Source organism: Sylvia atricapilla, chromosome 8, assembly GCF_009819655.1.
Source record: "Sylvia atricapilla isolate bSylAtr1 chromosome 8, bSylAtr1.pri, whole genome shotgun sequence".
Lineage (NCBI taxonomy): Eukaryota > Metazoa > Chordata > Aves > Passeriformes > Sylviidae > Sylvia > Sylvia atricapilla.
This window is the reverse complement of record NC_089147.1, coordinates 5,832,411-5,858,766: the sequence shown is the minus strand read 5'-3', so window position 1 is coordinate 5,858,766 and position 26,356 is coordinate 5,832,411. Positions and strand designations below refer to the sequence as shown.

General features: G+C 43.3%; 1 protein-coding gene across 1 annotated transcript in view; it reads left to right on the top strand.

Annotated features, from left to right (window-relative positions):
- The window catches only part of GRK5 (G protein-coupled receptor kinase 5), a 154,429-nt gene that overhangs the window by 61,052 nt on the left and 67,021 nt on the right, over positions 1-26,356 (top strand). The window contains exon 2 of the mRNA XM_066323495.1: positions 1,438-1,533. Coding sequence (XP_066179592.1) covers positions 1,438-1,533 — 96 coding nt within the window. The remainder of the gene's footprint in view (positions 1-1,437; positions 1,534-26,356) is intronic.

Here is a 26,356-nt window from a genome sequence, read left to right as displayed (position 1 = left end):
AGCAGCAGTGGCTGGGATGCACTGAATATGGAGGGTTGAAGCAGAATTCATTAGAGACCCAAGGGGTACATCTGTGTTGCATAGTACTGTGTGGTGGGGAGGCAGTCACAGCTCTCTGTGCTCTGCTGCAGCCTAATTCCTGGAAAGAACAGCAGGGCTGAGCTCCTGAAAGTCCAGACAAGTTGGTTCCTGCATGGCCAGTGCAGATATCTCAGCTCTACATTGCCTACTGTGGGAATTTAATCAGTTCCTGTCAATAAGAAGTTTAAAATAATTCAAGGCAGATTCTATGACAGCAAAACCATTGGCCATCAAAAGCAAAGGAATAATAGGTGAGATGCAAAAGAAGCTCTCCTGTGCCAGAGGTGACATTGTGTGATCAGAAATGTCCCATAGAGTGCAATACTCGTATTTTTTTTTTTTTTTTTCTGAGGCTCCTGTTTTCTCTCTGGTGGTCTGCTACTTTTTGAGTCAGTGCTCTCCTAATTTAGCCTGCAGTGTCATGCAGGACCCAAGACACTCTCAATCTGTGCAACTGTGACTCTACCAACCCCTCTACAGAATTAACTGAGCTCTGAATTAATCATTCAGCATGCCAGTGCATGTAAAATAGACTCAAGTGAATCAGATTTTGTGTGCAGGGACTGAATTGCAGCAGACACAGTGACTCGGAGAACCCCAGTCTGGGCTTTCCTGTCCAGGGGGATCCTCCTCCTCTGTTGGCTGCACAGCCTCTCCAAGCAGAACAGAAAGAACCAACAAGTGATTTTTTCCTCATGAAGTTATTAATTTTCTCCTACAGTTCTCCTGTGGAAGCAGCAGTGACCAGAGTGTGTAACACCAGCAGTGTCATGTTGGCAGGATATGTAACGTGAGGGTGGGAGGGGATGGTGCGAATTGAATTTTGATCTTCAGTTTTCAGCACTTTTTTTGGGATAGAATCAGGGCTTGTCCCAAAACAAGAAGGGGGATATCTGTGTTGAAAAGGTGTGAACTGTAATTTTACAAGATTGTTTGACTTTAAAGATGTGTGAAGTGGGTCTTGGTTGGGGAGGTGCTGGAGGTACCACTGTCATCTCGACTGGACCCGGTGGGCAACGAGCTGGACTCCCAACCTTTAGTGAGCTGATCTGATGTGCCACCTCCTTGGTCTGTTTTAAGTTCAAACAAGTTGAGATTTGATCTGTATCACGGAATCACAGAATGGTTTGGCTTAGAAAGGACCTTAAAGGGCAGGGATATCTTTTGCTAGACCAGATTGCTCAGAGCATCATTCAACCTTTCCTTGCACACTTCCAGAGATCTGCTTGTACATCAACCCACAATGTCTCAGCTTTAATTATTAATGGTATCCTTAAAAACTGTGACTGGGCAGGTAAACTCTGGGTGGAACTGTGCCCCCAAAGCAATCTAATCCTGCTATTTCTCTCCCTGCAGGGGGTGGAGGGAAACGCAAAGGCAAAAGCAAAAAGTGGAAGGAAATCCTGAAATTCCCTCACATTAGCCAGTGTGAAGATCTCCGAAGAACAATAGGTAAGAGCTCTTCCCTTCATTGGAAGTACTGCATAAATGAAACACTCTGTCAGAACTGGCTCATTAGAATGGCATTAAAGGTACTCATCATTACAGGGAATCAGTTTACAGATGGGCGTGCAATGCACATTCCTCCCATGGTGCTGCCATGCAAACTCAGTGTTCCTAAAAGAGGCTGTGGACCAGGCAGGAGAGACTGGAATGATGCACTTGCAGGGCAGGGCATGGGGCTGGCAGCATCCAGCCCTTTGTTTTCCATACACAGGTTCCAGGGGTTTCACAGCTGGATAATGCCTGGCATGTGGGACAGGGGCTTTCACTCTGTCCCTACCAGTATAGCTGTAAAAACACATCCAGAAAGGAATCCCCTCATTACATCCTGCATTCGCTTCTATCTAATTGGTATCTCCTTATCTGGGAGGAAATGAGACTTGCTGACTGGTTGAAATTAGTATTAATTGTAGTGTGGATATGATGTTTGAGGCAGAAGCCATTGCTTCTGCCAGGCAGCTTTGCTCAGCAGCACCATCCCCTTATTCACAGCCTCAGCACAGCTTTGTGGAGGTTTTTTACAGAATATGTAAAAAAACTTTTTTTAACTTAATTTGTTTTATTCATATGGGCCAAATGCTGCAGATTTGGCAGGGAGCTTGCAGTGTCCATTTTCATAGCACTGCATTTCTCCTGCTCATACATGCCAAATTTCAGCATTCTTTTGACTGCTGCCTTGGCAGACAAGGCTAGTAGCTATCTCCTTCTGCACTCTCTCCTGGAAAGCCCAGGATTGCTGGTCTCACCACAAGAGGTTAACTTCAGCATTTGAGGCTCCTTTTCTCCCCTACACATAAAATCCAGCCACTGGCAAGGAATGAATGAAAGGCAAGAATCTGTAACAACAGAGATAACAGGAAGCATAATTTGTCTAACTTGGGTGAACTCCTGGGGTCTGAGTGACAGTGCCCTGGCACTATTTACATCAGAAATACACAGCGTGTTTATGCAGAGAAAATATCTAGAATGTTTTGAAAACTCTTTTTCTCATGGTCTCCTCCAGTAAAATTTTCCTCCTTCACCTTCTGTTGTAGAGTTAGAAGGAGGTAAAGAAAAGAGGGGAGGCAGGAGAATAGTGTAGGTTTTCCCCAGCTGACAAACATGGAAAAGCCTGACAAATTTCTGAAGGTACAGAACCTGCTGGAACGAATCTGACTTAATATATTGTAATTTGCAAAGGGAATTCTTCCCATTGTTCTGTCAGCCTTGCTTTCCAAAGGTGAAAATGGCTCCAGATGAAATGGTCTCTCTTTACAAAGGTGTACTATCCTAAAATGAGTAGTCTTTAAGAAATAAAGTCTGCCAATTATTTCTGTTTCTGAAATGCTATTTATGTGTGTGTATGTCAGCTTCAACCTAATGTAATGTGGTTTGCATTTTTTTGGTGAATGATTTGGTGATGTAACCAAGAGCCATTGTGGGATCTCTGGGTGGATCTGGTTTCAGTCACTACCGTGATTACCTGTTAACTGGGAATTCTTGCAACTGCCTTTTCCCCAGTGGGAAATAAGGTCCAAATCCTGGTTCTGTGACTCTGATTTTCATTGAGTCACTTTCCCACTGAGCTGGATGTGATTATACAAAGAATGAGGCATTGCTGGCCTGAGGAAGGTCTCCTGTGCTTGCTGGCTCTGCCGTTTTCAGGGAATCTCTGAAGCTGAAACATCCCAGACAAACAGTTGTGTGAACTCATCCTTGCTCAGACAGGACACATCTTGGGTGGCTGGGTCTATATCATTAAGTCCTTTCCATGTGTGTGCTCAGGATGGATCCATTGCAGATCCCCTGCCCTGGGCTCTGTGTTCCTTGGACACCCAGGAACAACCACTGCTCACTGCAGTCTGGCCTTAAATGGCTTCTTTTCCTGCCTCTGCTGGGGAAGAACAAGTTCTCTGGCTTTAACCCTTCTTCATTTGTTATTTCCTGCCAGTCCTTTGAAAGGATCTCAGGATTTCAGACTCGTGTCTCCACAGGTACAGGGGATGCACTGGAACATCTTTCCTGGCCCTTCAGCTGCTCTGGGACTTGCAGAGGATTCAATGTCTTGGGGTGTCTGCACATCAACCCCTACCCTAACTTCTTCTTCACCTTCTAGTCAGTGTTAATAATGAAACAGAGAGCCCAGAAAGGCTTTTTCCTCCAAGGCCAGGTTGGATGGGGCTTCTAGTGGTAGGTCTTTTAGGGGGATTGGAACTAGATGATCTTTCCAGCCTCCCATGGTTCTAAACTTTATACAAGGAAATGCCTACAGCCTGATTCAATTTGTTTAGAGATCAGGACAAATACAAGCAGGTTCTGCTCATTACAGACCTCTTTGCTGCCTGTCCTCCTCCCAGCATTTTCCATCAGACAGAGTCTTGCCACTTAGGTTACAAAAAAAAAAAAAAAAAAAAAAAAAAAAAAAAAAAAAAAAATCAGAATGAGTCTTAGAGGGTTGGATGAACTGGAGCACTAGGCTGTTGAGGTTTTGTTGTATTCCTCTCTTCTGGATGCTTCCCAAGAGCCTCCAGGGAAAGGCTGGAGGCAGGAATGGGATGGACTTTTTTGATTTAGAGCAGTCATGGGCTGCACAGCTTAGTTTAATGCAGCCATAAGCAATAGTTGGAAAAGACTGCTGTTGTAATTGTGGCAGTACAGCCTACATGTGTGTGTAGATGCCCACATTTTGGTGTAAAAACGTGTGTGCTTTTGCACCCTGCTAAGATGTACTGAAAAGAGTCTGTGTCTTAAAAAAAATAGTGTAGTGTGAAAAGAAATCTGTGAAAAACAGGAAGGCTGAAATAAACCAAGGGGCTGCGACCTGTGTTGACACAATTATGAGTCAGTTCATACCTTTTGGTTACCTCTGTGTTTACAGGAGACTCTGTGTTTGACTATCCATCATCTGGTGTCTCACTGAAAGACTTGCTTAGTAAAGCCCCTTTTTTTTTTTTTTTTTTTTCCCTCCTTCTTGTGCACAGAAATAAAAATCAAAACACCCGAGAGAAACACTGCTTTTTGATAAATAAACAAACACTGGAAACATCTTTATTAAAAGTACCATTTAGCCAAGGAGCTATTTTTTTGGACTGGACTTAAAAGCAACTTCTTTTCTCCTTTCTTTTTTGTCCAAAGTACGCAACACCTTTTGCAGGGAAATTCAGTGGCTTTCATTGTGTGCTAATTAAATAAGCAAGGGAAGAAGGGATGCTGCACTTTACTGGGCTCTGAGAGAGGCTTGTATACTATGAATGCCTAATGCATGTTTCCATTTGCAGCCCTCTTCCTGGCTGTATTTAATTGTGTTAAAACAGCCAGCCCTTTCCAGGGTGGAAGATTTCCATATTGGCACCAGAGGCCCAGTCAATCGATAAAAACTGATGTTTGAGGCACAGTTACCATGACTCATGTGATGGATGCTGCTGTAGATGGAGTTCTGCTATCTTTAAAACTCACAGATGACAGCTTAGCAGAAGAGAGATGTTTCAAGGGAAGAGGAAAAAAAAAATAGCAAGGAGCAGCTTTAAAAGTTCCTGCATTTGGCTCGACACGAAGAGATGCCACAAGTTAGAGATATCCACTGGTTAAAAGGCCATCAGTAAACAAAAATACCAGAAAAAGTTGTAATTTGAAAGGCCAGAGCGTCTTTTTGATGATAAAAGATTCTGGATGTCTGTAAATATTCCTGAATGACGCAAAAGGTTCTGTTGGTTAAAATGTGGAATTTTTATTTATTTTGCTCAGACCCATTCTGTGCTTTTTTTCTTGCATAAAAAAACCTGCCTGGGTGAAAGAGCTGATTATTCTGATCTTTGGCAAATTCTCATTCGCAACTGTCCAAGTGCTATATAATAAATCAAGACTTTTTTACCCCATAGATTGAACCTTGTGGGGAAGCTGCCACAGAATGTGTCTGTGTTTGTTGCATAGAGTGATTTGTTGCATTATTGCAGAAAACTTTTAACTCCTTTGGTAAGGCAGTTTCTGGTTGTGCATGATGCTCAGGTAGAAGAGAACACTGAGGATTTCTCTTGTTAAATATTTTTATTCAGTGAGGTTTCACAGTCAGAAAGATCACTTCCATTAATAGTAATTTGGCCATTCTTGGTTAAAAAAAAATCCTTCCTTTGCTGTTTAACCTCTTACATGGCATTTGCATCCCCTTTACCCAGGGTTAAAGTAGCTTGAGCTTCTGGCACGTTCTTTTCAGTGTTGGTAAAAATACACTTCCTTGTTAGAAACACTTTTTAGAGCTGGTGAACAGAGTAAGTGGGACAGAATCGAAGGCACAGAGTTCACTTTTTACAAAAGCTGCCTCTTTTCTCTCCCCCACTCACTCTCTTGGGTATTGTACTTTTTCAGACATGATCAAGACCTTCACCTACACGATTTTTTTTTTCCCCCAGTCACTTTGCAGTTTATCTCTGCCTGGAGGCACAATTGGAGGTGCAGGTTCCGCAAGGGGATTCAGATGCTTTGAGTATTTGTGGAGCTTCCTAGAAATGCTTTGCAGCCTGCACTGAGCTCCATCCTGTGGCAGAAAGACTCCTGCTGTCCCCCTGTTGTCTCATCCAGAGGTAGCTGGGACCTCCCTGCTCTGCTGCACAGTGCTGGCACATCTTTCATGAATTCCCACCAGCCACTCTCAAGTTTCTGGACTCCAGAGGTTTTCCAGCACCACAGGGAGAAACTCATGGGTGAAGGGTCTTGCCAAAGCAAAAGTGTGAGTTTCCAGGCTTGCTCAGGAGGGAAGGTGTCCCTGAGAGAGTGAGTGACAACATCAGTGTCCATTGCAGGGTGACTGTGTGGCACCCTGCTCCTCTTCACGGGGAAGGGCATCACCCCTGGGGCTGTATCCCCCCAGGGGATGGAGATGGAGGCAAGGAAGAACACTCCATGTGCACATCCCAGAGCCTGAGGCTGTAGTGGTGTCACACAGAGAGCCCAGGCACTGGGACTGGGAAGGAGAAGGCATCAAAGCCCCATCTGATCAAAAACCCAAAGAGGCAGCCAGTTTTCTCTCCACCAAATTCTTCACCTCTGATGTTTACAGTGATTAAAAAGCATGGTTGGGAAATGCAATCCTGAAGCCAACAAATAGATCAAAGGAAGGAATTGCAGCTTGCCTTCCACTGTAAATAACCAAGCTCAGCTGGTTATAACTTCTGTGATTGTCTTGTAGCATTGGTCTAAGTCCCACACCTAAGGCTGGTCTCGTGTTTTTGGCTAAAACTGGAGTTTAAGTTTTTGAGAAATATTTTTTTGGTAGAAAGCATTAGCTTTCCTTGGAAAAAACCTTTACATTTTTACTGGAAGTGGTTTTTCAACAAGCAGTCAGGATTCCATGGCATGAAATCACTGCAAAGGGCAACCATCTTCTCTTTTCTTTCCAAATGTGTAGGAATCAGGGTAACTGTCTTGGGAAGATGCTGGTGGGGACTGTGTGTGTACAGCCAGAGCTGAGTACCCAGCACAGAGCTCTACACCACTTCTGGCAGGAAGCGGGTTTTCTGGAAACCTGGGCAACTAGAACTGCTGGAGTAGAAAATGCTGTCTAGTAAAAATATTTAAATAAATTAATAAATAAGACAACATACTGGCAACACTACAACATATGAATTTCTAGAGAAATTAATTTCTAGAGAAATTCATATCATTTAAGGTCCAAGCTGGTGAACTGGTAGGCTCAAAAAGAATTTTTTAACCACACAGGGCATCCCTTTAAATTCAGTTGATGCCAGGTTGGGGGAATTTTTAGCAAGCAGAATCATGCCCTATGTGAAAAGCAGTTTTCCCACACTGGTGCCCTTAGATACCTGCAACATAAGACATATTTCAGTCACTATCAGCAGCAGCAAAGGGATATCTTGCTGTTGTTCTCCCATCACCCAAGTGCCAGCCCCTCACCTGGCTGTTTGCTGGCAGTCCAGGTGCTCAGGGGTGGGAGTGGGGCTCTGCATCACCCCTGGAGTCACCAGGACCTGGGGACTTCTTGTGGGTGATCCCACTGATGCTGAAGTGGTGCCTAACAGAAGATCTGGTTTTCCTCTGTGGTGGTTGTCTGCAAGGCCCAGTACGAAAAGAGCAGAGAGACGAACCCAAGAAGGACCAAAAACAGAGTTGGAAAGATTCCTGAAAGCTGTGGATAGGATTTATTGCTCTGGAAAAAGTTATGCAGAGTTTTTTTGGATTACATTAATGCAGAAAAATACCTCAAACTGATTCATTTCTAAAGGAGAAAGTCCTTCCCCTCGACAGTGCCCACTCCATACACTTCCTTTCCCCTCACTTTCTTTTTTCCTTTTTCTGCAGTAGAGATCACTTTCCTCTCTCTTCCTTGAGCCAAAAGGTCTCTGTTGCTCCTTCTAAGTACATTTATGCAATCTTTCCAGCACAGACCTTCCCTTCCTGCAGAGTTACCCTGTAGTTTCTTGGACTTGACGTGCTGTCCCATATCATGAATACATCTAAATTAAATTAGCTACTCTTCATGGGCAGTAACTGGCCACATGATAGAAACAGTTCCAGCACATGAAATGATATGGCTGACATCAAAACCATATTGTTTGTTTACAAACCCACAGTTGGTTCGGTTCCTTTCTTTAAAATCTTTCAGACTCAACTGTAATTCCATCAGAAACATAGGTTTCTAGTGCTCAAATGTGGACAAACAGAGCAATGTTTGGTGCCCTTGCAAGATTAGCTGCATCCAGTTTATAGCTATGGGTGGAATTGAGAAGGGTTGGGGCTTCTTATTTTTTTTTTTCTTTCCCCCTTGTAATTTTTTTTTAATGCCATCACTGAAAGTATGTGAAAAACAAGCTGTTTTATGCATCTAGTGAGACTCAAGACTAACACTGGGAGAACAGGCTGCTTGCAGGCTGCTTGTGTTTGACAGCTTCCAGGACGGGAAGGGGACGCAGGGGAAATGAGTTGAAATGATCTCAGTCCACGTTCTATTTACAGAATTCATTTCACAAGACTTAATCCATTAAGTATTACCTTGGCAAGGGCAACCCAGAAAGAAAGCAAGAAAAGACGTTGCTATTCTATGTAAAGAACAGGCAGCAAAACCACATCTCCTCACCAAAAAAGTGAGCCCCCACCAGTCATCCAGAAAGCCTCCTAAGGAACAAATAATACCACTAAATAATATCACCATAATAATATCACAAATAATATCACTCAACTTCTGTGTTTGTGTTCTGTGGCAAAGACAGTATTAGCATTTGCAAACTGAGATGGGAAGAAAAATGCCACGACTTGCACGTTCTGAATTACTTTCCAACGTTATTGCAGGGATATGCAGGAAGGGAATTAGAAGAGAATATATCCTTTTACAAGATCCATTTCATCTCTTGCTGAAAATAGAAGTAGATATTGTGAGCTGCAGGGTTTTTCATTATCTCATTAGGTAATATGAGTCATTAAGTCTAATTAATACTTATGCAGTGATTTGTAAAATGCTATAGAAGTGCTCACGGGTCCTGTTAAATAGTAGTACTTGGTTGTTAAGGAAATTTATTTTAAAACCAATTCAGCATCTGCTGGGTATGGGGAATGAGAGGTAGGGCTTCATTTATGGTAAAACCTCGCTCTTATCCCTGCAGGACTCCCTTGTAGCTCTGCTCCTGGTAGTGATGGGAAGGTGGTGGCAGGACAAAGCTCAGCTGGCTCTGCTCAGCTCTGCTGGAGTCAGAGAGAAAGTTTCCCTTAAATTAAACTGTGCAGGAGCCCTCTAATAATGGAATGGGAGAGAAAAGATCTACCAGACCTACTTTATAGGGATGCTGTGAAGTGAACAGCCTGAAATCCTCACCTTTGGGTGTACACTCAGGCTTACAGGGGGGGATGGAATTAGCCAAAGTTTATGCTTCTTGAGGAAAAGAACTCATGTGGAGTAGCTGGTAGAGGAAGTGTTTTTTGACTTGGCTTCTGCTGGTTACTACTGAGGCCTCTAGGATTGCAGCTGGGCTTTGTTTAGGGTTTTCTGGGAACAGTCATGCACCAGGGAAAGTCCCTTAGTGGAAATATGGCCTGTTGCTGTCCTTGTGCTCATGGCTTCCAGCTTTCAAGGAAAAGAGAGGTTGAGTGTTTTTAAGATATACTCACACCTATCTTTTAATCCTGACTTCAAGACAGCATGAAGGAATTCACATGTGGAATGTTACAAGCCTGATTTTTCAGTGGTTTGGCTGAGTCCCTGAAGCCGTTGAGAGATTCCATTTATTTTTCAGGTAATCACTCTGTGCTGCTTTGAAAACACTTGGAGGTGATAATTTGAAATATTTCTCTGTGCTCTGTAGGTCAAAAATCAGGACATGGCCATGAATTCTGCTAAATATTGCTATTAAAATAGAACTTCCACTCAGCAGGATCAAAGCAGGAGCTATGAGGCATTTCTGAACAGAGCCCCTGGTTATGCCAGTACTGTTATTTACTTATTAACACAATTTTACCATGCTAAACTGATGCCAGGGAATTCTAAGACAGGTAAAATAAAATGCTCTCTGCCCTAAACTGCTGTCTTTTAGCTGAACTAATGGAAAGGATGAGTGAAAGTCCAATTTAGGGAAAGGAAACAAAATAATAGAGCAGGATAATATAATGCATACCATGAAAAAATCTCACAAATTTGGGAAGGATGGTAGGCTGATACTTGATTTCGTTGAAGAATTCCCTGTTGTCCTGGCATTGATAAAGCCAGTGAAAAAATGGATCAACAAATAGTCTGAACTCTTATAATCCTTAAAAATTTGTCATGGATCAAGACATTTAGGTTACAATTCAATTCAGTATGTTAAGAAAAATGTGACGGGTTTTACCTTTCCAGAAGAATTACTGATTTCAAAAGATGGGGAGTCTCTGTAGCATTAAATGACACTCAGAAATATAATCTTTGGAGTTGGTTACAAACTTCTTTGTACCTGCCAGGTTTCACCATCTTCCACCTCTGCACCAGCTTTATATTTGTACAGTGGCCCTTTGAAGGTCTCTCCACGTCACATTGATTTTCTGAGTCCTCTCTTGGACAAGTTAGGTCAGTGTTGACAGATTGGTAAAGGCTGTTCTCATGAGCAACAGGACCTGGCTCAACTACATACAAGTATTTGCACTGTTGAAACAGCTCTCTATAAGTAAGTGCTTTCAGGCTTTCATAACTCCTGCTTCAAAATATTTTTGGCATTTGTAAACATGGCTTATGGAGAAACACAGTTTTGAGCACAGGAAGAATTTGGTGTAAGTCACTTCAGAACTATTCTGATCAGTCCAAACAAACAACATTCAGCACTCGAGCACCAGGTTCGTCGCATTTGACCTTTTGGTGTGGGTATAGTTTGTTTCCTGAGCAGGGACTTCAGCACACTGAGCTTCAAGAGAGGTCTAGAAAGGAAGTCACAATACTGACTCTATAATGCAAAAAGGAGAAACACTCGGTGGGGAATTTACTGAATTACAGGGAATATTTGATTTAATGTAGCAAAGTATGACGTGTTTGGGCTGATCAGCTCTCCAGCAGCCAAAGCCACGTCAAGCAAGATCCTTTTCAGATTTCCTTTTCAGATCTCTTCAGGTGAACCTGCTAAGGCTGACCATCAGTAACTAGGTGGGAAATCTTGGGTAAAGACCTCTGTGCTGGTGAGAGGATGGGCCCCACATGGGAGGGAACAAACCTGTCCTTGGGGAGGGAACAGCAGCACTGTTGGCTCCTGGAGGTCTCTGTGTGCTCAGGTCTGTGCCTGAGGAGGATGAAGTGTAGAGGACAGGAGAGTGGGTGAACTGGGGGGAAAAGCTGTAGGTAAATAAAGATACAGCCCCTTTGTATCATCAGTGGGAGTATTCCCAAGGCTTGTTCTGCTTGTGGGAGGAGAAGAGCCAGCATGAAAAGGGCAGCTGTTTAGCAGCCCCAGTGCTGGGAGTGGACCTCATGACTGTCCTTAGCTCCATGGAGGCTTTCTTCCTCCAAGGTAGAAACTCTTTCCTTCTAAGACTGCTTTCATCCCTGCCCAGGAGACTGTGGGTGTCCATGGGGCGCCATAACCTCATTCTCTTCTATGGAAAAAAAAAAAAAAAAACCCCAACCAATTTCTAAAAATATTGTCTATGTCAGTATTGTCTATGCCAGTGTGACTATGAATCAGTGGTCAGAGCTGTGAGGGAGAATTACAGCCTTTTCTCCCTGTTCTTTGCCATGGACAGCCCCAAGTCCTGTGACTGGGACTAATATCTTTTTTAGAATCTACCTCAAAGTCTCCCCAGGGGGCAGGGGCCTTTCTTATGAGCTAAAAATCAGCTTCTTTAGGTGAGATCTTAAGGAGTGAAAGGAGGCAATGCAAAGTTTCAAACTCTGCAGAGCAGCTGCCAAGGCAAAGGTCACACAAGGTTGTGGTTACTCCCACTGTGCTCTGCAAAGGGCTCTGTGCACCAGCCCAGGCTGGGATTACAGCAGGGCCAGCACAGACACAGGGAAGACACGGATCCACCCTGTAGCCATGTGGTTTTCGCAAGTTTTCTGGCACACGCTGGCCTCTCTTCCAAATCCTAAAGGAGCTCTGGTGGAGAGCTGCCATCCCCGTTCAAAAACAAAGGCATAGGATTTTGTTCCCAGTAGCACCCTTGAACTAAGAGGAAAGTAACCATCTCCCACCACCAATCCCTAGTAAAGCACCTCTAGACTCTGACATCTACAGAGTGCTCCATTAGGGCTCACTGTAACTCTTAGCATAGGTAGGATATTCCTTTCTTTTCTCCTTGTTCATATCATTATGAGAAAACTTGTCCTTCTCCATCCCCAAGGACAGATTATAATTTTTTTCCTGAACCCCTGTGTTCATTGCAGGGAGTGGGACTAGGTGACCTTTAAAGATCCCTCCCAACCCAAACTATTCTATGATTGTATGATTTTAGCCTTCTGTCTCACTCGTTGCTGGAGGCTGATGATGCTAAATCACATCCCCTCAAAAGCCTTTATTCTTTGTGTAAATTAGCTGATAGCTTCCTTCTACTGATGCAAGTCAAAACAATGCTTTAGCTGGCAGAATTATGTGGAATTCTGCCTCATCTGTTTTTTGCCTCCCATCAACAAACTCGTATTTCCCTAACAAGTCCTCAGATCTGGCAGTTTTCCAGGGTTTCCCTTTTTGGTAGGCAGCAATGAGGAAGGGAATCTCATCTTGCTGCCAACTCACCCACTTACAGCATGAATTGGGAAGGGATCAGAAAGCCTTTCCTTTGACTGCCTCAGAGGGAGAAGGCACTGGGAGTTCAGCTGGAGGCTCTGCCTGTGAGATGTGGGTGATCAAGGCAAATTACAGAGCAAACGCACCCCGTTGCTTTTCCTCCTGCCTTTTTTACCCTTCATTTAAGCAAATTTCGGTCCTGGTGATGGACAGACAGCCCTTGAAAGGGAGAGATTGTGTGTATCTCCCAAGCAGGTGCAGTCTGACTTCCCTGTGTGTGCTCTGGTGCAGGGTGGAGGTACAGTGGCAAGAGAGGGAACATTCCAGTGACCACGATGGCTGGCCCTTGGCCGGCTCTGCCAGCCTGGGTGCCAATTGTGGCGGTGGGTTTTGCATAGCTGTGGGTTTGATACCAGGCTAGCCTGCCAACTGGCAGTGTGAGCTGGGTGACTTTCAACTCCACAAATGCCATGCCAGCATCTGTTTCTCATCCTACAGCATTTTAAATAATGCACATTTCCAGCTGTCTCCCCCTTCCTTCCCAATTCCAGAGCGCAGCTTGCTGGTTTCGTGCGTTGCTCTGGGATGCATTTCCAGGTTATGCAGTTGGCATGCAGGGCAAAACTGGTCAGGGGGCTGCAGGATTTGATGTGAACTGTCCGTGCCCTCATCCTCCAGCACGGATCAGAAGAAATCCTCAGCTGTGAGGAGCCCTACAGCTTGTGGAATGCGTTAATTAAACAAGAATCTCTGGAAGAGGTAAAGTGATAGAAGTCCTCTGCAGATAACTTGGCAGCTCCCTAATACAGTATTCACGGCTTTGAGTCTCTCTGGGGAACAAAAAGAAAAAAAAAAAAAAAAAAAAAAAAACCACCAAAAAAAACCCCAAAAAAACAACACCCCAACAAAAACCCACCAGCTTTATAAAAGGTTTTTTAAAGCCTGCTTTCCAATAGGAATGTATTAGAAGAACGCAGTGAAGGCTGTGGAATCATGCTGCTCCCAAGCAGAGGAAAGATTAAATTCCAGTGCTTTGTTTGGGGTAAATTGCTGACCTTTGTCTTCAGCATTAAAGCCATCTGAAGAAAACCATTCCTAGCATGCAACGAGTTGCTTTTGCTGAATTCTTTCCTGCATACAATGTAATAGTTTAATATGAATTTAGCAGGAAGCAAGGAAAATTGAAAGCATAATTCATTTTGAATGGCATGATGTAAGAGGTGATTTCTTTTAAGGAGCTAGAAGGCGGAGGGATCAGCATTGAATATTTTAAGTCAGTTCTTGGAACAATCCTGTAACGGACTTCCCCATCCTTACCTCCTCTTAGGATGTAAGTTCTATGTTTCCTGCTAGTTCTCCTTTTTTATTTATAGACTTTAAGCCTTAATCAGAACAGTTTTGCTTATCAGGTTGTAAAAATCCTTTATATCCTGTCCCAGAAAGTCAATAAGTGTTTGCTTCTTCAGCTCAGTCACAGTTCCCCATTCTGCTTTCTGGGCAGATTTACTCAATATCACTGCAATTTCTACCCACTGAGCCAATGTCTCTAGGCACAAACTCATCCTGCATTACCGCTAAGCCTTTTCTACAGCAGCCTTACAATTTCCCAAATTTCTCCTCCCCTTCAGAGCCTGGGAAAGCAGATGGACCCTACAGGGTGACCTGGGGGGAGGTCATGAAATCCAGGCTGTTAGAGCTGAAGTGGGGAAGCACATTCCAGAGCAGACAAGCCTTGCACCAGGAGGGTTTGCAGAGCTCCAGCCAATCTCCAGCGATTGGAGTGACATGGCCCGGGGCAGGGGACAGCAGATGTCTGGTATTTAGGCTGTTACAGTGTGGCTGTTTCCACTCGAGCTGGAACTCAGCTCCCAGCTAATGACAGCCACGGGAAGCCTGGGCAGTGCAGGGCTGAGCAGGGCACCCGGCAGGAAAAATCCATTGCAAAGTGTCCTGCTGCTCTCAGCCATCTGAAAGGGGAGACGGGCAGCCAGCAGAGGCAGAGTCCCTGCAGAGAGCTCCACAGTCAAATGTCAAGCCCACGGTTTTGTCATCAGCCATAAGGAGAAAAGCACTTGGCAAATGCAGCCCAGCCCTGAACCTGAGTGACGGAACAGCCTCCTTCAGTCTGGCCTCTCATAAGTGCTGACTTTTTCATTGTGTTTTAGTAAATCAGTTTTAGTCCTCACCTCAGGCTTGAAAGCTCCAGTTAATGTCTCTGAATCCTGTTGGATTGGCCTGCCACTCAGCTGCCCAAGAGTGTGATATACAGATGTGATGTCCTGTCAGAGCTCGGAAATAAAGCTAGGGATGGTGTGGATCTCCCAGGGAAGTCCTTGGGGGCAGAGAAGCAGGGTTTGGCATTGCTCTGCAGCTTCTGTTGCTGAAGAAGGGGAAGACCATGTGGTCAGTGTGCTGTAATAAATATAGCTGACCTATCTGAGAGAACTGCTGTGGGTGAAGAGTTACCCGTGGCCTGGAGGAGGTTGTCAGTCTGCACAAGGAACGTGCAGGTCGTATTCAGCCCTGGAATCAAACAGATCAGGGTTAAAGCATCTAAGAACAGAGCTATGGCCATGGTAAAAGATTGTGCTCTAATTCAAGGCAAGAAAAAGTGAATACAAAACTAATGTCTCAGGCAGCATGAGGTGAATAGGAACACTTTACTGCCACCATAAACACCTACCACAAAAAGGCAAGATCAAATGGAGAAGAGCAAAACCAGCACCACAACAGGCATTCTGTTTTTGGGCTGGTGGACGTTCTCGTGGTCTTCTGACTGAGTTAAGAGAAGCTCTTTGCCCAGGGCCCTTGCCAAGCAGCCCATGAATTACAGGTGTGATTGCACGTGGTTAATGCAGCGGGCATGGAAGCAGCCTGAACAGAGTGGCAACACAAGCTGGTGAAGAAGCAGAAGGAGCAGCTAATGTTTGTGAGAGGCTTCCCCCAGAAGAGGAACGTGCCAGGGTGTTTCATGCTGTTGCCCACTGCAGCTGGGATAGCCTAGCAGGCATTTATTCCAAGTGTACATGCACTGTCATTTCGTGGTGTTGATCTAAGCTGCTTTAAAATAGAATGCTTAGAAAATGGATCGTGCTTGGACCTCCTGGTCTCTAATTTGCAGCAAGTGAAATTTATGCCCCTATTAATTTTAGAGAAAGCTTGTTTTAAAGGCATTGTCCCAGGCATTTACTCTTATTATTAATGACCTACTGTAACTCTTTGAAACCTCTGCTCTTACCCACGACTCAACAGCCAAATACTCATGGACAGTAAGGCTTGTAGGATCCAGAAATGAAAGTCAATGCCATGCAGCTGGACTGATGTAGAGCTGTGAGGAATTATGTGATCTCAGACATAAGTAAAAGGCGGTCTCTGCCTTAAGTGTGGGCAGTAACAGAGTTTGTTAATCAGTGATTTCTTACCTTCCCTACTTATATTTTTTTGTTGAACCCAAATATATTCCAACTGAAATGTGAATACCCACATGGAAATTTTAAAGCTCTTGCTTATTGAGCTTTTCAAAGTCACTGGGCTCCTCTGAGTACATGCTGAAAGACATGGTCTGTTCCAGGTGTTTTCAGTTATTTAATCAGAAAATTATGTGAAGGCTGGAGTGAAGAATGCAGGAAAATCTGATAAAAAACTTAGGAAGATAACAAATTAAAATGTTGTCTCACAAGAATGCTGAATTGGGAAAAAAAGAGAAGCAGACCATTTCAATTATATGGATTATCTGATTTGGAGAACTCCACAGTACAACAGTTCCCATTGAAATCAAGGGGCTTTGTATGAATTCCTGGACTATCTTGCAACATTTGTAAGACTTTTCACAATGATGGATGAAGAGGGGAATTATCTGAATAATGTGCTACAGTACTTTCAGTGAGGCTGTGCCAAGGGCAGCACCAGGTGACAGGATGGATGAAATCAGACTGGTCAACACAGACACCTAAGGCAAAGGGAGCGTTGTCTTGGGTCTGTTCAGTGGAAATACCATTTGTGAGACAGCAGATTATTCCACACTAGAGCCAGGTCTCGCCACTCTTACTGACCTAATTAGTCGCAACTGATGAGAGTAAACTAAACCAGTTTTCTTAATTGTGCTGGAAATTTTACATTTTCCTTCTGCCATATTTCTGCTGACTTCTTGCTGGTATTTGCACAAGCCGTTGTCGTTGAACAGTGTGGGTTGGTTCTGGGGAAAGTAAGGCAAGTCAGCCATGCTCACGATGTTGACTGTGTGATTCAAAAGTGGTTTGGCCACTCCTAAAAAATGAAGAAAGAAAATTCTCCTAGGCCTTGGCAGAGGATAAGGTGACAACTTTCCAAACACCCTGATTTCCTTTCGTCTAAAGCCCGACATCCAAAAAATGGGGAGGCTGTCGTCACATTTATGAGTGAGTTCATTTGAGAGCACAGTGATCAGTCAAGGGAAGCAGGCCAACAGGACAGGGTGGAAAAGGGACCTCTTGCAGATGGTTGGTTGTTTTTTTCCCTCAGGGGACGTTGTGGGGACACTGCAAGACAAAAGACACTTGCTGTTATCCACAGCAAATGTTCTCCAAGTGCTCCACCACATTTGGCAGTTGCAGCCAGGATCGACTCAATTCTTGATGTTGCCCAGGACTATAAATTCTGGTCTGTGTAGTTTGTTGGGAGAGGGATTATCTGAGGAGATCTTTTACTTTAGCTTGTCTCTGCTCTGCTTGGGCACTGCAGCCTATATGGAATTTCTTATTTAGAGTAGGATGTTAAATGTAGTGTCCTGGCTAAAATCCAGTCTGGGTGTTTATATTCTGCTCAATTAAATGCCATTGCTGGATCATTATGTGAAAGCAAACTGTGGTGCTTGTCCTTTGCTAGTAATGTATATACCCTTAAGACCTGATTTATGGAGAGGCACATCGACCCTTCTCTGAGGATCACAAAGTCATGATTCACATCAATAATGATAGTGTGCACTAGACCAGACCTTGTGGATTCTTTTTCTTGTTTTTTTCCTTTGTAATCTCAAGGCTTATTTTCTTGCTCTTGCAGTATTGTTGCTTTTCCTGCAGTGTTAGTGTCCCTGAGTTATCACATGATGTATCTCCAGTGTGCTGCTGTACCACAGGTCCACACAGTGGGGGAAGGATAAAAAGCCAGATCTTTTAAATCAGGGCAGTTTCTTCAATGCATATTTCTTCAAGAGGCTTGTTTAGTCTGTTTCTGTTTTGCCAGGACGTGTGTTTTTAGGAGTCTCCTCCTTTCCCTGTTTAAGTCATGATTCTCTTTTGCTACATCAATAGTAGTGGTTGAACCTGAGAAGACTTGGAAGGTGTCTCTGACAGGCGTCCAAAAGCAATGAATATTTATTTGTATTCTCTAAACCTTTCCACTCATCGGGGTAGGACTGGCCTGTTTTTCTGTGTTTATTCAGTGCCTAGCACCATGCTCCTCTCCATATGTTCCTGGTCCTGTGCCATGATTAGCCATTAGCACAGTAAAATAATCTTTACTAGTAATAATGCTGCAAATTATTAACAGGAAGAGTGAATGAGGAGATATGAGTTTGCATTCCCTTGCATCGCTTCTTTGGGAGAAGGTATCTATTCCAGCAAGGCAATTCTGCAGTAGAGATCTACTCCTGTCTTCTCTTTAGGTCTTGCATCAGAGGCATAGCCACAGGTTTCCCCTCTTCTCATGCCAAAACCAAGGTATTTATTTCATTTTTAAAAGTGTTGATTGAATCATCTCATTTTCTAGGTGCAAAGAACAGTGGAAATTGTTGAGCTGTAGAGCAGTGGTTTGACTCAGCCATATCAGGTGTACTGACCTATTGAAACATAAGAAGAATACAGATTTTGCCTAAAAAAGGATGTGTGCCATGAGATGGAGAATCAGTTGCAGATCTCATTAAGGCCAAGTACACTTATTTTATTTTTACCTGAGGCATAATTAATTCAAGAAGCGAGTTCCACGGGTTATATTTTTAGATACTCCTGGGCTGAGATGGGAAAGAGAAAAGCTGGTCATTTCCTCATAGCTGGGTTGCAATGAACAGAACAAGAGCAATGGTTTCTGAGAGGGGACTGATGGCTCCAGCCTTCTTCCATAAAGCAGCTGGAATTCACACGTGAAGGGCATGTCTTCATATGTGTTCTGAAAGCAGTTGTGCTATGACTTGTATAACATGTAGCTCCATTTCCCAACATTTTCATGCACACTGTTGCTGGCAGAATCCAAGACCACAGCTCTAATGGCAAATTCACACGGGAGCCAAAGGTGCCCAGCCAACCTCCAGCTGCCTTCAGATCCTTTGACTGAGGAACACTGGGGCTGGATGTCTGTTTTTTCACACGGGGTTGGCCCCATCCAGAGGGTCAAAGCTGTGTTAAGGATGATGCTGGTCATGAACAGGCAGTAAAATGATCTTGCCCTGCAAGTGCTACTTCCTAAGTTTTCTTCTTGACTTCATCTCCACAGATGAGATCAGTGGAAAGGAAGATGGGGAGGGAATAGCATGGAGATTGCAAAACATGCTGGGAGAAATGTACTTTTCCATGCATGTCTTGCTTGCTGGGCTGCACATTCCTCTTCCCCTGATGACAGTATTATGTGCTGGGTTTTGCTGGTAGCTAGGCAGCTACCCAAAGCAACAAATCCAGGTGCCAATGAAACTTTCCATCGACTGAAGTGGGTTCAAGGGCAGCAGTAACAACTCACAATTCAGTCTCTTCTGAGGCCACAACACAACGTCCCATGCAATATTTTTAACTGCAAATTATTCCAAAATCTCTCTCAAAACATAATCTGTACTTCATGCTGTGCATCCGTACCAAGGATTTAGAAGAAAAATGGGTTATTAGTACCTAATTTACATTTTATGTTTTATGCTTCCTGGCAAGTTAAAGCTGTGGTCAATGGTTCGGCCCCAAATGGCCTTTCATTACTCAGGCTGTCCAGACATTCATACCCTTATGAGTCCTTACCAAAGAGGCTCAGATTTGTGCCAGAAGTACTGGGAGAAGAGAGGGCTCATGTGGAATATGTATAATGTAAGAGCTGAATGGAATTCAAGGAAAGTAAGGGAATATTAATCCCTGATAAGATGAGAGATATGCTTAATTATTACAAATCATAAAATTATACAAAACATTGCATGAAGTCTTATGCAGTCACTCTCATTTTTCCTCATCTCCTGCTGTTTTGCTTATCTATTTAGGCTGAAACTCTGGAAAAAGCAGCTGCTTGTGTTTTGGTTCCCATATGACCCTCAAAGATAGCATCCTCTGAGAGTTTTGCAGTCAGCGTCCAGTGAGGCTCCCAAGTCAAGGTCCCCAAACACCAGCAGGCAGCCCAGAACTGGCTCTGTAACACATGATAAACAATAACAACACTTCTCCCAGAGCCAAACCTTCTGAGTAAGGGTTGCTGTTATTGGTGGGCTGGGTAGCACCAGCCATTATTGAATTTGTCTAATATTGCACATTATAAGATTAAGATCTTTCCAGAATTACGTAGGCTGAAATTTTCCATGCTGGATATTTTCTGTACTACATTTTTTCTTTTTTCTATTTTTTTTTCTTCTTTTTAATTTTGTTTTATTAAAAGTAACAGTCTGAAGGTGGAAGCCAAGGTTGATCAGAAAGACAAAGAAGTAGCATCAGTCTGGTGAGGGAATGAGCACTGGTGAATTAACACCATTATAGCTATTCCTTAAAAATCCAGGCTTAGTATGAGATCTCTTGCAGTTTCAGAGGATGTTAGTTGCATTGCACATTGCTGAGGGAGCTGACAAAATTTCAGTATTTTGCTGCAACTCATCTATCTGTTCATCCTCTCAGTCAAAAATTAAAGACGCCATTTAGGTGCATGTCAGATAAGGATCCCACCTTGAGGATCTCTCCATGTTTTTCCCTCTGGTGAAAGCAAGCAGCCACTTCAGGCTGAGACTCGAATTTTTGCAGATGTCTCCCAAAGGGAGACACATCCCTTTGGAGATGGGGATGTCTCCAGCAACTTGGAGAGCTGTGGCAGAGTTGCTGGTGTGCAGTAAATCCATATCCCACGTCTACTGCTGCAGACTGTCAGTGTAGGACAAGTGCTGGGATCAGATGGGTGGAGAAATTGGGACCCACTGTCTAGAGGGATTGAGATTGACTGCAGAAGTGGAAGAAATTTGTTCATCTTGGAGGATGTAGAATGGAGGAGCAGTGTTGCTGGAGAAGATGGCAAAAGTTAGGAAGGGAAGGTGAAAGAAAAAATAGGGGAGTCTTGGTCCACAGAGTCTGCAGAGCCCGGGATGATCAGCCAACACAATTCACAGCTTCTTTCCCAGCTCCCAGCACCACAAGCAGATACACTGACAGCCCTCTGTCAGCTCTGATGGTCTGGGTCTCACTGTGAGTGTCAACATGATGGAGTTTCTGTTTCAAAGAAAACTTAGGAAGGAGCTCAAGAAAAGCTGTGTTAAAAGAACATTCTTCAAGTTGCCAAGTTGAAAGTTCCCAGCCTTTTTGTGTAAACTCTTCCAAATGAGCAAGATTTTCTCCACTGGTCCACAGCAGGTTTTTCCCTTCAGTTTTTCTTCAGTTCCTTAAAAGCTCAGGAAGTTAAGCATGCAAAAATATGTGTTAAAACAATGAGCTCCTAAAATAAATTTTGAATTAAAGCTGCGTATGCAGCTTAAATTCATCTTTCAGTGTATATATCAAATAATTAATTTTCTTCCCCAGGAGCCCTAGTGCAGTCAGTTCAAAAGCCTGAGTTAGTCTGGGGCTGGAACTGGGTTGTCTAATAAAGGTGCACAGAATGGCTGACTCATTTACTGCATGAGGTAAAAGGTGTGTGATAAATTTATATGGGGATTTGCAGCATCAAAGGAAATGGTCTCATAGCCAAAGCAATTGAACAGCATACTAAGGAATTGGACAGGGATAGATCTTATGTGATGACAGGCAAGTCACTTAAAATTAGTTTTTCACAGTTGGCCTCTAATTGTGCTTTTTCCATTTTCCGAGTAGTTGCCTTGAGATTTTTGAGCCTCGGTTACCAGGGTGTCCAACTGAAGCAAATGGAAGGTTGGCTTTGGACAGAGAGAACAGCATTTAAAGTTAAACACACAGAAAATCATACAGCACCAATCAGTGGACGCTTTTTACCTTAAGCTTCATGTGTTTCAGTTCCTCATCTGCAAAATTAGAATCTCTGTCTCCCAGAGGTGGGGTGCACATAAATCCATGAATACACCTGAGGTATGCAAAGGTTGTGCTGGAGAATGTCACAGAAAGGTCCATGGGGAAATGAATTACTGTGTCTTCAGAACAGGCCTGACTGGTGTGCAGTTAATGCAGTCCAGGGCCACACACTGAAGCAGAGGAGAGGACCAAACACTGAATAGCTGCTCATTATTAAGCACTGTCCGTTCTGTTTGCTGAATGAGGCAAAGACCCTGTGGGAAAAGCAGTTTGCAGTGATGTAATTAAAGACTGTACCAGAATGCACACACAGTGAGCAGTGGCATTCAGGCTGCACCAGCAACTTTAATTTAGGTTTTTCCTAGGTTTTGAGGCTTAGCTTTGCAACCTCAATCACGTTCCTTTAATAACTTGGGGTGCGTCGACGTAACGCTGCAGCTGAATTCTTCCTTGTGGAATATCGTGTCTTAGAAAAGAAGATATTCCATAATCAAAAGGGAAAGTGCTGCATTACTTCCTGTTTGCTCCCCATGCTGCTATGGATAATTGCTTCTTTCCTGCGGGTGGAATGAAGACTGTTGAAGTCCAATGGCCTCAACCATGGGCTGCTTATTCAATGTGGCATGTAAGCAGCAGGGATTTCCTTGTCCCTGGCTGGAGACCTGCATACTTTACCTCTTCCATGCAAGTAGGATGAAATTAATCAGTGTTGGTTTTCTCAGCAAGCAGTGAAATTTCAACCACTGCAATGTCGGAGGAGGAAGACTCCTCAAAGGGGACCAGGAGAAAATGCATGAATGAGAAGTTCCTGCCAAGACACGAACACTACACTTGAGTGTGTCTGAAACGTTGGGCACAGAGAGTAAATAAGCCCCGTGACAGGTCTAGCCTAAATACCCAGCACTTCCATGGCAAGTAGCCCATACTTTCACCGACCTTGGCATCCAGACGAGGATAATATTTTTGCAAGGATGAACTACACTCAAACAATGTCTCTAATGTTTCAGTGTCGATGCAAGCATGCTTTCCTTTCAGATCAGCCATGTGGCTCTTCTTCTCCATCCCTTTCCCCCTTTTCCTTTCAGAGAAGTACATTTTATGTGTCTGCTGAAGAGGAAATCCCTGTCTTCTGTAGAGTTCCTGGACTGAGGACCCAGAAGACAGTGCACCTCAGTCCTAGGAATGGAGCTGTTAAGCCTTAGCTGATGGTTCTCTTCCAGCCTCGTGCACTGTGCTGAGTGTTCCCATATCTCACTCTCACAGGAGAACCTACCCATCTCTAAAATGATAATTACATACAGCAATCCTGAATTCCATTTTTTGAGAACTCCCAGCAAGTGTTGCACTGACTGATGAGGTGACAGGAGCAGTCTGTCTGTGCACATGGGACACAGAATATTGCTGGTGAAGCCACAGGTCGCTCCAAACATCTGTGCACCAAAAAACCACATACAGCATCTGCCCCAGCCATTCTGGAGGTCAGCATGAAAATACAAGCACAAGAGACTACTCTGCTTGGTAGAATTGAAGGGGCAACCCAAATCCAAGTGGCTGCCCCATAAAAGTGATCCTTTTCCCCATGTCTTGAGCATCCCCTCACGTTTACAGGCTCAGAGATGATGCCTCACACAGAGGGAAGGTGGTGTCTCCCAACTGATAAAAGGCAGCGTGGGGAGTTGCACAGTTCTTATTTCAGGCTTCATCCAGCTCACTTCTTCGTATGTTCTTGACCAGAATAACTTGGGAATGGATTTCCATGTAGTTGTGAGGCTGCTTTGCCACACCAGAGTTACTCCTTGCCGTGTGTCACTCTGGTGTAAAAGTCTGTGAGAAAACCAGATTAGATTTCAGTGTATCCAGCTGATCTGTTTGAACAAAGCAATGTCTTTGTGGGTCAGCACCTGGATGAAGAATGCTTTAGGCAAGCATTAGGATCTCAGTCATTCATTTATTTCTTCAGATCCAACTGTTCAAAGTATCTTCCAAGTGAGAAGTAAAATGTCTAAATATGTTTTCAGCATCTAAATATCCTATCACTGCCTATGAGGAAGGCAATCTTACTTGAACTCCTACTAATTTTGCCTTCTGTTCACTGAAATCTTTTCAATAACTTTGGAGGTGATAGTCTGGGCTTCTTGTTTTGCAGATTTGAACACCATTATTTTGTCTTGCTGCATATTTGTGGCTGTATGTTCAAATTTAGGAAACAAAATGGGGAAAAAAACCCATTTCATGAGGGTAAGATGTTTTTCTTATGACAGTGTGAAAATAAACCAAGAAATGACCAGGGGAAAAAAGAGATAAACTGAAAAAAATTCAAATACTAGCATAACTTTTAAAACTGCAAAAGTTTTCACATACTTTCCCTATGACAATCCAGTTTTCATAAGAATGAAGTGGAAATTCTCTCTAAAATTGGTTTTTCTGCCTTTTTTTTTTTCTTCTTCTTCTTTTGTAGACCTAAGTAGGACTGTTCATGGTTTTTGTGTCTGGACACAAGCTGCCACACCCTCTGCATCCATCCCAGTAATTTGGTATGAAGGGATCCCTGTTACTGCAGACTTCTGTGAAAAAGGAGAAAAAAATACTTCCCACTGGCAATCCCTCTCTTGCACGAGTTACTTTCAGTGCATTTGGAGTTTCTAAATGACTTTAAAACCTCCTTTCCACTCCTCCTATCAATTTTACTCAGCAGCTCAGCTCCTTCACGCCCACTCAGAGGGGGCTGTCTCTCAGCAGGCAGTCAAATCAGCCTGTCAATATAAACCAAGGCAAAGGCAGTGTCTGTATTATTATAAATAAGCCACTTGTCGTTGAGCAAAAGATCCAGTTAAGTGGTAATTTAGCAGTGTTGTCACAGGTCAGTGGTACCCCTTAAAAATCACTGTGGATTGATTATGTTTTTCAGTATATTATTGTCTCTGATTACTTAGGTTGGTGGTTGAGGTTATTGTGCAATTTTTTTTTTAAAGGTTGGGATTGACAAACACTTATAAAATAAGTGGAGTTTTACCAGTGTGGAGTTTTGTTGTACTTGCAGCTTGGGGTTTCAAAAACCTCAGGAGGAAAAATTGAAAGAAAAAATACCCAAGAAAATTTAGCAGTGAAGTAAGAACTAACACCATCTAATATTCTGTTAAAGGATTCACTAATAAAATGGCTGGGATGCTTAGGACTTGCAGTGACTATTGAACAGCATGCAGAGTAAGTAATCCCTGTGAATAGTTTTATTATGTGCCTGTCAGTAACGTGTGCTGCTTAAATTTGCTCTCACACAGTGACTGTGCTGGTGGCTCTGTGCACTCTGCCACTTACTGACCTGGTAAAAGTTTAGTCGTGAAAAAGGAAAGCTGCTTTGCTTTCTATCTAGGCTGGTTTAGAAGTCAGAGAGTAGTTTTGCAGAAGTCTTTTCGTCTTAAGAAAGTGATTCACAAGATGTCTCCATTAGTTTCCTGGAATCGAGATGTTTATTTTGTGCTATGTACAACAGCAACAGTTCTGTAGATTTCATAACATTAAACATTCAAATTGCAACTTCTACTGAAATTTTCTTTCAGCATGCGTTACCCAGAATGTCACCAGGCAGGAGTCTAAATAACAGCACTAGACAGAAAATAAGTTTGGTATTTCTGTTAAAAACTTTCAGACTGGACATAAAAATCCCAAATAAAAAAAAATAAAAAAGTCCCAGTAGCTACGGTCTTTGAGAACAAATCATCCAGTTCTGTCATTCCCATCCAAGGCAGAACAAAATGAGAACAACTAAGTGTTTGTTCCCCGAATTTCACAGAGCATTTCTGAGGTGAGCTTTCATATTTCTTTGAGGGATTTTTTTTTCCAGTCCTCTGGTCTTGCCACAGAGACATTGTTGAAAGTCATTTAAGAAGATAAAGGCAAACTCCTTTTCTAGCCAGGGTGGTGGTCAGGGTTTTGGTGTGGGCAGCCCTTCCCCTGGGGCTGCACAAGTACCACATGAAAGTCCTGGGAAATGTTGGTGGGGCATCTTTGGTGATCAGTGAGAAGTAGTTTGGAAGCCCACCCTGCCCTGAATACCTTTGTGACTGGCCACAGAGACAACTGTTCAAACATTGCTTGGGAAACCTCACCAAAGGCATTGATCCAGGACCATGTGCTTTTCAAGTGTAATTTATGGGAATGGAAAGCAGCTTACTACTAGTAATGGTAATTTTTTGACTAGAAGTGTAACACACCTGCCCATCTGTCTGTCAGCCAGTCAGTCTGTCTCCCTGCTCTTTTTTGCTTTTTGTTCCCTTTCTATGCACTGTTATTTTAACTGGCAGCCAAATGTAAAAGAAAGGATGTGTTTAAGAACATGGTACCTAATAATTTAAGTTAAAAAAAAAGACTTTAAAAAATTCCCATTGCACATTTGCAGTCCAGATTTCCTGGCGATTAATCCTGGTGCACGCATTT